We start from the raw sequence: 13,010 nt of genomic DNA, 5'->3' as shown, positions 1-13,010 counted from the left end.
AGTCAAAAGGGAAAAAATCGCTTAAGCACGTTCACCACGAATACGGCGAGCGAGTTGGATGTCTTTAGGCATGATGGTGACTCGCTTGGCGTGGATAGCGCACAAGTTGGTGTCTTCGAAAAGACCCACCAAGTAAGCCTCGCTGGCCTCCTGCAGGGCCATGACGGCCGAGCTCTGGAAACGCAAGTCGGTCTTGAAATCCTGGGCGATTTCTCTGACCAAGCGCTGGAATGGCAACTTGCGGATGAGAAGCTCGGTCGACTTTTGGTAGCGACGGATCTCACGAAGGGCGACGGTGCCGGGACGATAACGATGGGGTTTCTTGACTCCTCCAGTGGCCGGCGCACTCTTGCGAGCGGCTTTGGTGGCCAACTGTTTGCGGGGCGCCTTGCCACCGGTGGATTTACGAGCGGTCTGCTTAGTACGAGCCATGACGAACGACTGAAATTTTGGGATAATGTATGCAGAAAAGCGGTTGGTATATGTAGGGAGTCGACGGACGTTGAGGAACTAAGTGAGTTCTTTGGCTAGGGATTGGTTAGTTCAAAAAATGGGAGGGAAAGAAAATTGATAACGGAAATTCTCTTTGTTGGTGTGATGGCGTGGGGGGAGGGTTCAACCAATGGGCGTTCCTTTCCAGGGGTCTGGAGGGTATATAAACTTTGTACTTTTACACAGTACACTTATTCAGTAATTTTCTCAATTCTCTGAAACTCATTTGAAAATGACTGGTCGCGGCAAAGGAGGAAAAGGACTCGGCAAGGGAGGCGCCAAACGTCATCGCAAAGTTTTGCGTGACAACATCCAGGGAATCACCAAGCCGGCCATCCGTCGTCTTGCCCGCCGTGGTGGTGTCAAGCGAATCTCTGGTCTCATCTACGAGGAGACCCGCGGTGTGTTGAAGGTGTTCCTTGAGAACGTGATTCGTGACGCCGTCACCTACACTGAACACGCCAAGAGGAAGACGGTGACGGCCATGGACGTCGTCTACGCGCTGAAACGCCAGGGCCGCACTCTGTACGGTTTCGGCGGTTAAACATTGATTTTAATATTCAAACCTCGAATCCTCGATCTCAATTTTATCGGCCCTTTTCAGGGCCACCATCTTTTTAAAGAAAGGTCTCGATTTAACTACGTTTGTCTTTGTTACATTTGAATATGTTATATATATGTCGTACGAAAGTACCCGTACGATAGAATTATCTTTTACAGTAAATCATGCTGATAAAAAAGCTATTGTTCCTTTCATGATTTAATTGTTGAATTTATTTTTAGTTCCGTCATTTGATAACTGATACTAAAACTATTAATGCCATTAGGATGATAATGCAGAAAAATTATAGCAAAATGGAAATGCTGATAGAATCCTCGGGTCTGGATAATGAATGGATATGAAGTTTTTCTTGGCATGGACTTTTTGAACAACCTAGATCAAATCCACCATATTCATTCAGCACCACGCCGTACCATCAATGTCAGACTTAAGATATGCCGATCCCTTGCTTCGCGCGCGAGTTTCCCGATAGGGTGTTTTTTTTTCACGGGGTTTAGGTTTTTTTGGGGGAATTTGTCAATATTTCCACCAATCATCAATTTCTCATTTTTCCACCAATCAACAATTTCTCATGAATCATTTTAATGGCATTAAAATAGATCATGAATGTGGAGAGAACCCTTATGATGCAGTGTCATTTGCTGTGAAATCGGCCCTTTATGCAACATAAATTCCATCTATTAAAATATCAACCATGGATGGATATCAACATGAACTGGAGGTATTCAATAACACTCATACTCAGGCTCATCGTTGTCGAAAAGCACTTGGAGGAGGAATGCGGCAGGCGGGTATTTTGGCCGCAGCCGGAATTTTGTCACTTTCAAAGGGACCTACCAGGGTAGCTCAAGATCATATTTTCACCAAACAATTGGTCAATTGGCTGTTACTGCGCAAGAGGTTGGAAAAAGCGTTGTGGAAGTTGATCGATATACCGTAGAGACGAATATGGTTATGCTAAAAGTCGAGCCCATATCAGGTGCTACCCCTAATTCAATTGTGAAAAGATTTGCTGAATCTACTGAAAAGGAAGTTCACGGGATCGGTCAAGATATTCGTTGGCTTGCTTACCCGATGACTGAAACGAACATCATAATTGTTGTTCACTGCAGTAACCCACCTGAAGACATCAATCTCGCTCAAGACAAATAAGGGTATGTTTTTGATGAAATCAATCAAAGTAACGCTGTATAAGTAAACTGGAAGCTTCATAAGTGCTTTATTCCATGTAACGATCATTACAAACGTAGTATTGTTGTAGATTGGGGAATTAGTGGAAGAGCTGTTCTTTTGTTTGTATCAGCCGTTACTCGTCTTCTATTCATGTGTAAAAAATGAATACATTGTTATTTACCATTTCGTAGTTGTCGTTATGAAATCATGCGTTTTATAGCGCCTTTTTTAAAACTACCTTAAGTCATGTCGCATATCTAATTAGGTTTTTTTCCCCCAAGAAGCCAAGCACTTCCACTAGTGGTTAGATATTATACATAAATACAAAGCTCGAGCTTCGAATTCAAGCAAAACGTAACACGGCGTACAAATGTAGGGAAATTTGATTAACTGCTTGGACGTGTTTATTTAATCTTTGATAGTAAAAAAAAAAGAGAGGCCAACACCAAGCAAAAATAGCAAGCCAGCAGTTACACACGCACGTTACGATATTGATTGGTTTCAAACCTTCTCCTTCTCCGAAAAATGCTTCATCGTCGCTCTCAAACGTAATATCGGGCACCTTGTAAAGGCGAATGACGGGCTTGTTAGGATCCTTCACCAACAAATATTTGCCATCCTCTTCCTTCATACACAAATCAATAATACAACGGAGAATGCCCCAAGCATTGTCGATGTTAAGGTTGATTTGCGATGCGAAATCTGACGGGTGGAACTGCTGTGTTCCAAGGATTACACGACGCGATGTATCTCGTATGTGCATACGGGATACATATCTGAAGCAATCAATATTAGTTACAATAATGTTCGAAGGACAACAGGAGCCTTCACATACCCGAATTTAATCCAATCAGAGTTGGCGAGCAGAGCTTGCACAGTCCATTTTGCTAGCTTGCATGCATTATTCTTCAGCTCGTTGGCCTGAACAGCACCTCGCTGAGTGTCCAGTTTCTGGCGCCATTCGACTTCACCAGACAACTTGAAGTACAAAATCATTTTAAAGACACAGTTTCATTACGAACAGTAAATATGCATACCCTTGAGTCCCATTCTTTGATGTTGATAAATTGGTTATCACCAGCCGATCCAACGGTGATAGCGTCATGTTCGCAACGTGCCACCAGGACACCACCTCCTGAAAACTTAGTATTAGACTATTTATTTCAAATTTAAAGTTTTAACTTACAAACCTTCATCAAAGTCAGTCCACAAGGAATGTTCTCTGTGTTTAGTCTCTTGGTAACATAAGGATCATCTTAGAGCTCCAGATCTGGTTGATATCCGTCCATGGTTGCTATTTTAATGGAATTTGGGTTGTATAAAGAGCCGATTTCTCAGCCAATGACACTACATCATAAGGGTTCCCTCCACATTCAAGAATCTATTTTAATGCCATTAAAATATTTCATGATAATTTCTTGATTGGTGGAAATATCACATCAGCTATATCAATATGTCAACATACAAGACCCAATGTTGCTGTCGTGTCAATAAAGAAAGTTGAGATAAATTAATTGTATCACCTGAAGCATAGGATCTTTGTAGGAATTTGCAAATTTCATTTTCCAGATGTTGATGAGTTTGCAAGTCTCAGCCTTGCCGATCCACTGGCATTGGAAACTAATGTAGTTTCAAGAATTAAAGGGTGATAATCCAGCATTGTTCTACCATCACATCGTAAATCATCCTTTGATATTTCCAAATTTGAATTTCGTTAAGTAAGGACAATTTATTTCAATAAGAGACCAACAGAATTTAATTATACCTGGACTCCATGATGAATGAATGCTTTTCGGTATATAAAAAACCGTACGGCTATTGTACCAGCTTTACGTAGTAGGGAAAACAATTTACAATCAAAGGATAATACTACCTATACATTATTTAAAATTTGACTACATACATTTTTCTTTAAACTTGTCTTGATTCAGTTGATTGATTAGCAGCCAGCCTTGTTTTGTTTTTGAATAGCAGCCAGCCTTGTTTTGTTTTTGGATTCCAATCCAAGGCCGCGTTGAAGTTCGTCGGCCTTGAATTATGGATTGGCGTCAGAACCACCTGACGGAAGAAAAAATAACTAAAAAAAAGTCATTCTTTCTTCGATTTATCTCACGCCGACCCCTATCCTTTAATCCAAGCGGGACCACGACGGCTCCTTGTAATAACATCTCCTCTACAAGACGGTCGCGATTTGCATACCGTCACGAAAAACCCCGCAAATCGTATAAAACATTAATGGAACCCCCCAGACGAAAATCGTTTCCCTATCTCTCCGAGAGGAACAGCGCCACCTCCCAGAGAGAAATCGAGTGAAAAACCCCGAAAACAGCCATCGAGCCGTAGAAGAAAGAGACGTCGTCGCACAGTCGGAGTGGGAGGTGGGTGGAGTGGGGTCGGGTGGGGTGGGGTGGGGTGGTGGGTGGGAGGAGGACAGGGTCGTTTGCCGATAAATCCCTATCGGGAAATTAATTAAATTCAATCATACGATCAAAATATGAAATAGTACTTGTCGGTGTAGTAAGTAAAAGTCTGAGATTATTTTTATACTTTCCTTATAAATTTATTTCCTGATCATGCGCTTGCATTTGTCTACCGTAAAGTAGAACTTATCACTTGAGTAAGAAGCTGTGTGGCAGTGAAGTATTTTTCTTTTCTATAAACGTTTGGTGGCCCTGAAAAGGGCCGTTTGGGTTGAAAGAGAAGACCGGAGACAATTTACTTGGTGCTGGTGTACTTGGTCACTGCCTTGGTGCCTTCAGACACGGCGTGCTTGGCCAACTCACCGGGCAAGAGCAGACGGACGGCCGTCTGGATTTCCCGGCTAGTGATGGTCGAACGCTTGTTGTAGTGGGCAAGACGGGACGACTCTCCAGCGATACGCTCGAAAATGTCGTTGACGAAGCTGTTCATGATGATCATGGCTTTGGAGGAGATGCCAGTGTCTGGGTGGACCTGCTTCAATACTTTGTAGATGTAAATGGCGTAGCTCTCCTTCCTCTTGCGCTTCTTCTTCTTGTCTCCTTTGGCAATGTTCTTCTGAGCCTTGCCGGCCTTCTTCGCAGCTTTTCCGCTTACTTTAGGGGGCATTCTAGGACTTGAGTAAATCTGAGAAGGAAAGTAACGACTTTCACTTCAAATTTCCTTTTTATATTGAAGCTGGCTCAACCTCACTACCTGATGGTAGCCAAAACTCGCGTCTCCAGAGACTTACGTGTAACAGCAGATGTTCACTCGGGGGCGGATCTACTAACACAATCAGGGAGAGCAGAAGGAAAGGCGGGGCAAGTAAAAATTTTCTGGTTGGCTACCAAAATTTTATTCTGAATCCGACATCAAGCGACTATATAAACCTGATTTTTCATATTGTTTATATCAGTTGTTCCTTAATTTGAGGAACCGCGTTAACTTACTCTCAATCTTAACATGTCTGGCCGTGGCAAAGGAGGCAAAGTCAAGGGAAAGTCAAAGACCCGTTCCAGCAGGGCCGGACTTCAATTCCCCGTCGGTCGTATCCACCGAATGCTCCGCAAGGGATCGTACGCTGAACGCGTCGGTGCCGGCGCCCCCGTCTACTTGGCTGCCGTCATGGAGTACTTGGCCGCTGAGGTCCTCGAGTTGGCCGGTAACGCCGCCCGTGACAACAAGAAAACTCGTATCATCCCTCGTCACTTGCAATTGGCCATCCGCAACGACGAAGAGTTGAACAAACTTCTCTCCGGTGTTACCATCGCTCAGGGTGGTGTTTTGCCCAACATCCAGGCCGTTCTCTTGCCCAAGAAGACCGACAAACCTGCCAAGGCTTAAATTTCTCTTCCCTCTCGTCTTTTAAACAAACGGCCCTTTTAAGGGCCACCAAATAATTTTGAAAAAAAGGAATTTGCTGTGCTACATTTGCATTTCAATCCGGTTGTGATAATGATAACGTTCACTGATTCATCGCAAGGTGGCATTCTTAATTGTTTTGATTCAACCTTATTAGCATAGCCCAATTAAAATATTAGTGTCATCTGCTTTTGTAGGAATTGCTTTATTGTCCCACCTCCACCCACAATTCCACCACATTTTACAGTCACATACACATATTCATACATACACTTAAGTTAACCCGTTGGCTGCCACGCCATACAACCCGTAGGTTGCGCGCCACGTCTGAAGGATCCATGACCAAAGTGGGACTTGCCATAGCTGACAAGTCCGGGCTGACACGGTGACAGGAGAAGATGGAATGCACGCCTCTAGAATCCATCACCGTATCGAAAAGGGGAAAGTCCCTATGGTGCACTGCCTAACGGGGCCTTACGGCGAATATGGGGCTGGTGCGACTGTCCGACCCCGCGGCATGTAAACCACGAGACTGAACAGCGCGGCCCGTGCTAAGGAGCTAGGGGAGAACAAAGGCGTGGCAGCCAACGGGTTAACTAACACAAACATGTTACCATTAACAAATGATGATCCGCGCTGACATTTTGGAGATACCGGCGACGTTTTTGTGTCCATCTTCTCGACGTTTCCTCTGCATTACCTGAATAAAGAGAAAACAATTCTTATTTAGTGACATGCAAATAAAAGTTACATAGTACAGATAGAAACAATAGTCAGGTTTTTTAGCTCAAAGATTTAAAGATGCAATTTTTTAACTTAAAATCAAGCTTGCAATATTGAGAACTGTAAACAGAACAAAGTTCACTTGCTTGTTTTTTTGTTTTATTTCCGGAAGTATACCGGAAGTAACCACAGCTCCTCAACCATTGAGCTGTCATCAAATTAAACCACATATTCGTGATCTCCAAAAAATTTGGGGTCGATTAGGTGTGATTTAAACGAAATCGGCCAAAATCGGAAGTATTCGTACGTACAAAAAATAACATGAACTTTACCACAAATTTTACGAGGATCACGAATATGTGGTTCTTTATTGCGTCGAGTGAATATTAACTGAACTACTGACTGAAATGAGAAAACCGGAAGTAGAAAAAAATAACACATTTTAAAAAATCTAACACGTGAGCTTTGTTGGTGGAATAGTAATCGTCAGTTATCACTAAATATTTCAACAAAATAACTGCTGATAATTGTTTAAAGAGATAACTAAGTGCAAAGAATTTGACTGTTTTGACAGCTGCAAATTATTAAAAAGCCATCTAGCGTTAGAAAAAAGAAACGTCCAAGTAAAAACTTCGTTTGCACGTAAGAAGGACCTGATTTTGGAAACTTTTACACAGACAGAGTTTAACGCAACTAGACTATTAGTAAATAACCTACGAAAATAAGTCAATTGTTGGGTACCTGGGCATAATCACGTGGTGAGTGACTGCAGGTGTGTAACAGCGGACGGAAGCGATCACTGAAGTGGTCCAGAAACTCGCCAAGTCGCCAGTGAAGTAAAACAAATTGTGTTTAGAAGCAGTGAAGCTAGATGAGCGTGCGTCGCGAAGATGAGGATGGAGAAGAACGTTGGTGGAAGTCCCTCTTTCGTCATGGACAAAGGTCAGCGTTGGCTCAAGAATCTCCGTGCCAAGGCCACACGATTCCATAAAGAAACTGCGAGCTCTGTAAAAAAAAAAAAAGTGTTTTACACCAATGAAAATAAATATAAAAATGAATAAAGCATATCAATCTTTACCTTTTCTAAGAAGCACACTGAAATGTTTATGATGAAAAAACCGTAAAAATGGAATTCACAGCAACCAACAGCATTACTCAACATGTTGAGATAAATTTCCTGATGCTAAAGAAAAGTGTCATGAAGTATTGCAGTAGCGTGGTGATAGGTGGTATTGATGCTTACCTTTATCATATGGGTGATGAATTTAGTAAGGCATTTCACTTTCATCAAGCAGATCTGGTACATACATGGCAGATCACTTCACACTCTTCATGTCTGTGAAACTCTAAGTGGGAATGGGACAAGGAAATTATCTTCGTTATTTACAAATTTACACAAATTTACCTATGAGAAATAAAACTCTACCTATCTCTTAGCTGGGTTGCCTTCTAAACAGAAGTAAAAACAGTCATAACAACAAACATGCTGTTGCAGGGTACGCCACCAAAAAATAAATAAAGTCCTACAATAACACAACAAGCAGAGTTGTGTGTTGTATTCGGCGTCTCTATCTAAAGATCGTACGGGGACGCTGGCGAACTTATCAAGGCATTTCTGGATTCGGGGAGTCTCCTCGAAGAGCATTTCTTAAAAAAGTGTTAGAAAATTAAGATTAGATAACAGTACAAGATAATTGGTTTATCAACTCTCACTTGATGAAGACTATAGAAGAGACCATGGCGTTGCGACAACTCAACTGATGGCTTCCCAGCATCTCTGGAGGTCACAGACTTTGTGTTCTTCTGTCTGGTGTCAGAAAACAAAATGCCTTCTTTAGCAAATGTATAAAAAATAATGAATTCACTTTTACACTGTATTTGAAGTCCCACATTTCTTTTGGGTAAGTGATATTGTGAAACCAATTTAACATGAGCCGAGAACTACAAATAAAACAAAAGTTTTCTTGTGGCACAATAGCACTCACTCCTTTTCAACATTAAGAGATTGAATATCCATTTATCCAGTGCAGGAGAAACAATCCATCGATCCTCACTTTCTGGGAGTACTGAAAGCCAGAGACCATCACCCACATTCATGAAAAACACAAGTTTACGATTGGTCAATTGTGACACAGAAGGAAACTTACTACTTCCTATGAACGGAGTTATATTGCAAATTCCCAGTAACATTGAATATCTATTGAATATTATGAAAGGTTTATACCTCGTTACCGGTAACCTACTACCGAGTACCGACGTGAATTACTGTATTGTGAATTTTAGCAGAGTGCAGACGAACTGACTTGAAAACTGTAAAGCGGTGCTGCCAGTTAATAAATCTCATCGGCAAGAGCGAAGACAGTAATTAAATCAGGTTGAATTAAATCTGTAAGAAAATAATAACGATGGCATACCCAGTGGTCAGGTAGTTCACTCTAAAATTATTGTTAATAGTAAAACATAATTCTTCTTCTTAATTCAGTTTGGCTGAATAGTCAACAACTCCATCCTTGGAGCAGACCGAGCCAGATCAAAAGTTTTATCAGACTGTACATTTTTTTGTAAACCCAATTTCTATCCGCGAATTCAATAGCCAACTTTGGATTGCTTAACTAATTGTATTTGAAAAAGAAAAAGAAAAGAACATCGATGAATAAAATGGGCGGGAAATGATTTCTCTTCCATTCCGTGTCATTGCTTGAATGCGGACCCAAGAAAATGTGTCTTAATTCTTGGGAGAGATTCCGTTGACAAGGACGCCCAAAGTGCCCTTCCAGGAAGCCAAATCGTCAGAGGAGACACCGCTGGCAGCCAAAGACTCCATCAGAAGACGGCCAAAGTCCTGAAATAAGACATGCACATGCGTGCATAAGTTAGTTTCGTTGGTAAATAGCAATGGAATGTAGGCATATCTCACCTCCCAAGCACTACGGGGAATGCTACGGGCGGCGTGGGTGTAGCGCATGTAGTTGATGTTGCCCAAAAGTTGAAGTTTATCGCCGGTAGCCGAGACGATGGTGTCCAGACGGTCAGCGACCAGGGCGACTTGTTTGTTGTACTCGGCGTCGCCGCTCAAAGATCCCACTGGGACATTGGCGAACTTGGTGAAGTATTTCTGAATGCGGGGAGTCTCCTTGAAGAGCCTTTCATCAAAAAGAGTTATTAAAAATTATAACATTAAATTACAGTATAGGCTAATTTAACGAATTACTTGATCATGATGGAAGAGACCATAGCGTTGCGGCCACTTTTGATGTTTTCCCAGCTCCTCTGGACGTCACGAACTTGGCGGGCAGACAATTTGGTCTGGGGATCAGCCAAATCTTGTGGGTTCCTATCAAGTTAATGCAATCATATTAAATGGGCATCAGTGATGTAATGTAAGAGACAATTTAGAATTACTTCAGGGTCTTGGATATGCCGGCAACCAAAGCGGTAAGTCCGTTCTTCCAGGCGCTCTTGGCCTCAGCGTTGAAGGAACTGCCCAACTCTTCAGCGAGGACTTCCTCGAGGACGGCACCGAATTGCTACAATTTCGGGTTAAATTCTAGTTCAATTTGTCTTGATTGGAAAACAAGTTTTTGATTAAACAAACCTCGAACATGATGGGAGTAGCACCACGGGGCTTGTGGGCTCCACCGAGAGCGTTGAGTTGGCTGGCCATCAGCTCCTGGCTGGACAGGGACTGGATGGCGACGTTCAAACCTGCCAAAATGGTGTAGGCCTGGGCCAAGAAGTTTCCATTGGTCAACAGTTCGTTTTGGGGAACGCTGGCGAACTTGCTGAACATCTTCTGGTATTCGGGGTGAGCCTTGATGAAGCGGAAGAGAATCTGAGGAGGAACATCGCCGTCTCTCCTGGCCTGTTCCCAGGTCTTGCGGATGACACTGCGGTCGTGAGCGCTCAACGAGAGTCCACCCTCGCTGTCATCATCGGCCGAGACGGTGGTGACGGAAGTGGTGACGGTGGTCGTCGTGGTTGCAGACTGCAAAATATTTCAAACTAATGAACATCAATTAATTGTATAAACGAATGAATTGGACTTACCACATAAACGCTGGCGAAAGCGATCACGCCGAAGAGAAGGGCTAGTTTGAAAGCCATTGCTGCGAGTAAAGAAGAGTTTAGCTCTGGAAGTATCAGTCAGCTAAGTGATGTCTTCTCTAACATTTCCAGTTGCCTTTTATAGTTACAGACTCTCGGCTGGGAGAGAGAGAGATGGCAGACAGTTGTAATGGCTCACGTGATGATCTGCATGCGCAAATGAGTGTTTTGACATGGCGCCAGACTTTGACATCTGAACCGTTCAACTATCGGGTCATTTATTTTTATTCTATGCATCCCCATATTTTGCCACAGGAGAGGAACTACGTGATGTCCAGCACGTTTGGTTTTGCTCTCAGGTTGGTGGTTGATAGATTTTTTTGGTTAAGTTTAATTTTTGCGTTTTCATTAAAAATTACGACAAATTATAATAATAGAGAAGCGAAAAAAGTTTTGACCTCGGATAATTGTTTTTGTACCATTTAAAGAAAAAGCCAAGAAAAAAACGAATGAGCATAGCGGCAGCCATATTTTTGGTTAAAATGATTTAGCGTAGCGTAGAAATAAAATATGTCACATTGATTGAGAACAAATGATAAGGTATGGGTGTCATGTTGACTGCTTCGATATATCCTCTCTCTTATAATTGCTGTTTATTTGACGATTTAAATCGTTTGTTTTTACAGCATATCGGGTGCGCTGTATCACATTGAAGCATGCTCAAAGTTGCGGCGTTCGACAACTGTTAGTCTCCTTCGCTTACCCGAAGAAGATGTCGATAAAAGTGTGGCCGTCATATTGAAGGAGCGACGACTAGTGGCCGTCTAAATCAAAGTGCATTCGATTTTCTGACTCATTTGCTATGATTTGAATACATAAATTTGGCTGCTCGGCCGCCGAATTCATTCAGAATTTTTGCTAAACCAAACCAGCCTTTTCTCATCGAATAGTCTAACGTCTTCCAGTCACTGACTCGTTTTGCTTCAACTTGGATTATTCGCACGATAAATTAGTGATTGATATCTATACCTGAAGGCAATTTAAATGAAAGAATAAACGGAGCGGGCAAAGCAAATGATGGCATTTTAAGGGATTATTTTCCTCCTCTAACTGAAAGGCGCAATCAGCCCAAATTCACCCAAATTCGTCAAATGTTATCAAGTACCTTCCCTCAACTGAAATTATGGCTTCGAGTACACAATGAATCATATTTGGCTGGATATGTTCCAGTTAAATTGTGATGTTTTAGTTTACTAACGTCACGGTTAAGGGCTTTATGAGATATCAAAGTGTCTGCTCACCTGTCTTGCAAATGATGGCGTGTAACTTCTCGAGGCAGTTGAAACCAGTTGGCGAAGAGATTGTTTGTTAGTTACCGTCTTTATTTTCTTCATATTATTACGCGCCTCCATCCCAAATCACTCGATTACGTGATTACGCGTGAATTATGTTGCATCTCATCCTTCGGAGGAGAAGAAACTTGTTGAACAAACAAGTTTACCTTATCCAAGTGTTATTTTCACTACAGCTCTCACCTACACAGTAAACACGCAGTTATTCAATTACGTTGTATAGACGAAGAAGTAGGGATCATTATTACGTGACATTTACTCCTATCGTTTCGAGACCATGTGGGAGGTAAGCAGGTGCAGGAATGCCGATAGATTTCACCCGTGGGACCAGCCAATTCACCTTGGAACACCCTTTTAAAAAAGAAAAGAAAACAAGAATGAAAATCCTGGCAGAGTACAAAACAAAAAACAGAGTAACAAGGAATGTGTCACCTGCTGACAGAAAATGAAAACGAAATGGAAAACAGCTCCGCGCAGTTTATTATCCTATTTTCTTTTTAAGGAAATTGTATCGAGTTGTGGTCACATTTGAATAAACGGTAAACGGCCCTATACCTCCAACACCTAAGAAAAACAAACTGTCAAACGTGAAGAAAGAACCAGATGTTGAACAGCACACACACACATAGACAAGCCTATATGAGGTAAAACATGCACGACACCTAACAACGCTATCGACATGGTATATTATCTTAGAGCTATTTTACCATGCTATCGATTTCACTCCGAGGTGTACTACTAGTCCACTCACTTTGGAAAGTATGGAAACGTCCAATTTTGAATAAAAATGAGTCAGAAACGTTCGCCAAGATCCTTGTGTAAGAATCCAACCCGTTTGAACA

General features: G+C 42.1%; 5 protein-coding genes and 2 long non-coding RNA genes across 9 annotated transcripts; 2 read left to right on the top strand and 5 right to left on the bottom strand.

The window, feature by feature from the left end:
• Nucleotides 1–21: 21 nt before the first annotated feature.
• LOC124337224 (histone H3) lies at nt 22–443 on the bottom strand. Its single transcript, XM_046791328.1, has one exon. It carries the CDS (start codon nt 430–432, stop codon nt 22–24), a length of 411 nt encoding a protein of 136 aa, XP_046647284.1. The 5' UTR covers nt 433–443.
• A 264-nt stretch (nt 444–707) lies between these two features.
• On the top strand, nt 708–1,081 carry LOC124337300 (histone H4). The gene has a single exon (XM_046791406.1). The coding sequence runs from the start codon at nt 725–727 to the stop codon at nt 1,034–1,036; it is 312 nt and encodes a 103-aa protein (XP_046647362.1). The 5' UTR covers nt 708–724; the 3' UTR covers nt 1,037–1,081.
• A 1,168-nt stretch (nt 1,082–2,249) lies between these two features.
• Nucleotides 2,250–4,164, bottom strand: LOC124337356. 2 transcript variants are annotated; one of them, XR_006917252.1, is made up of 7 exons: nt 3,993–4,164; nt 3,751–3,914; nt 3,418–3,670; nt 3,265–3,362; nt 3,063–3,205; nt 2,735–3,003; nt 2,250–2,371 (listed from the first exon to the last, which is right to left on the bottom strand). It is a non-coding gene; the product is annotated as an uncharacterized LOC124337356 (long non-coding RNA). The 2 variants fall into 2 exon arrangements; XR_006917251.1 differs by having other exon boundaries at nt 3,418–3,608; nt 3,993–4,160.
• A 778-nt stretch (nt 4,165–4,942) lies between these two features.
• Nucleotides 4,943–5,314, bottom strand: LOC124337733 (histone H2B.3-like). Its single transcript, XM_046791761.1, has one exon. The coding sequence runs from the start codon at nt 5,312–5,314 to the stop codon at nt 4,943–4,945; it is 372 nt and encodes a 123-aa protein (XP_046647717.1).
• Nucleotides 5,315–5,590: 276 nt separating this feature from the next.
• On the top strand, nt 5,591–6,202 carry LOC124337251 (histone H2A). The gene has a single exon (XM_046791356.1). The coding sequence runs from the start codon at nt 5,651–5,653 to the stop codon at nt 6,029–6,031; it is 381 nt and encodes a 126-aa protein (XP_046647312.1). The 5' UTR covers nt 5,591–5,650; the 3' UTR covers nt 6,032–6,202.
• A 2,025-nt stretch (nt 6,203–8,227) lies between these two features.
• Nucleotides 8,228–9,161, bottom strand: LOC124337443. The gene is made up of 3 exons (XR_006917370.1): nt 8,997–9,161; nt 8,486–8,579; nt 8,228–8,419 (listed from the first exon to the last, which is right to left on the bottom strand). It is a non-coding gene; the product is annotated as an uncharacterized LOC124337443 (long non-coding RNA).
• A 209-nt stretch (nt 9,162–9,370) lies between these two features.
• LOC124337081 lies at nt 9,371–12,136 on the bottom strand. Of its 2 annotated transcripts, none has more exons than XM_046791123.1 (7): nt 12,118–12,136; nt 10,820–10,878; nt 10,368–10,757; nt 10,175–10,299; nt 9,984–10,106; nt 9,690–9,915; nt 9,371–9,614 (listed from the first exon to the last, which is right to left on the bottom strand). In XM_046791123.1, exons 2-7 carry the CDS (start codon nt 10,874–10,876, stop codon nt 9,498–9,500), a joined length of 1,038 nt encoding a protein of 345 aa, XP_046647079.1. In that variant the 5' UTR covers nt 10,877–10,878; nt 12,118–12,136; the 3' UTR covers nt 9,371–9,497. The 2 variants fall into 2 exon arrangements, with proteins under 2 accessions (XP_046647079.1, XP_046647080.1); XM_046791124.1 differs by lacking the exon at nt 12,118–12,136 and adding an exon at nt 10,941–11,009.
• Nucleotides 12,137–13,010: the final 874 nt, after the last annotated feature.

Source organism: Daphnia pulicaria, chromosome 4, assembly GCF_021234035.1.
Source record: "Daphnia pulicaria isolate SC F1-1A chromosome 4, SC_F0-13Bv2, whole genome shotgun sequence".
Taxonomy (NCBI): Eukaryota; Metazoa; Arthropoda; class Branchiopoda; order Diplostraca; family Daphniidae; genus Daphnia; species Daphnia pulicaria.
Note: the sequence above shows the minus strand (reverse complement) of the source record. Positions and strands in the feature narration are given on the sequence as shown.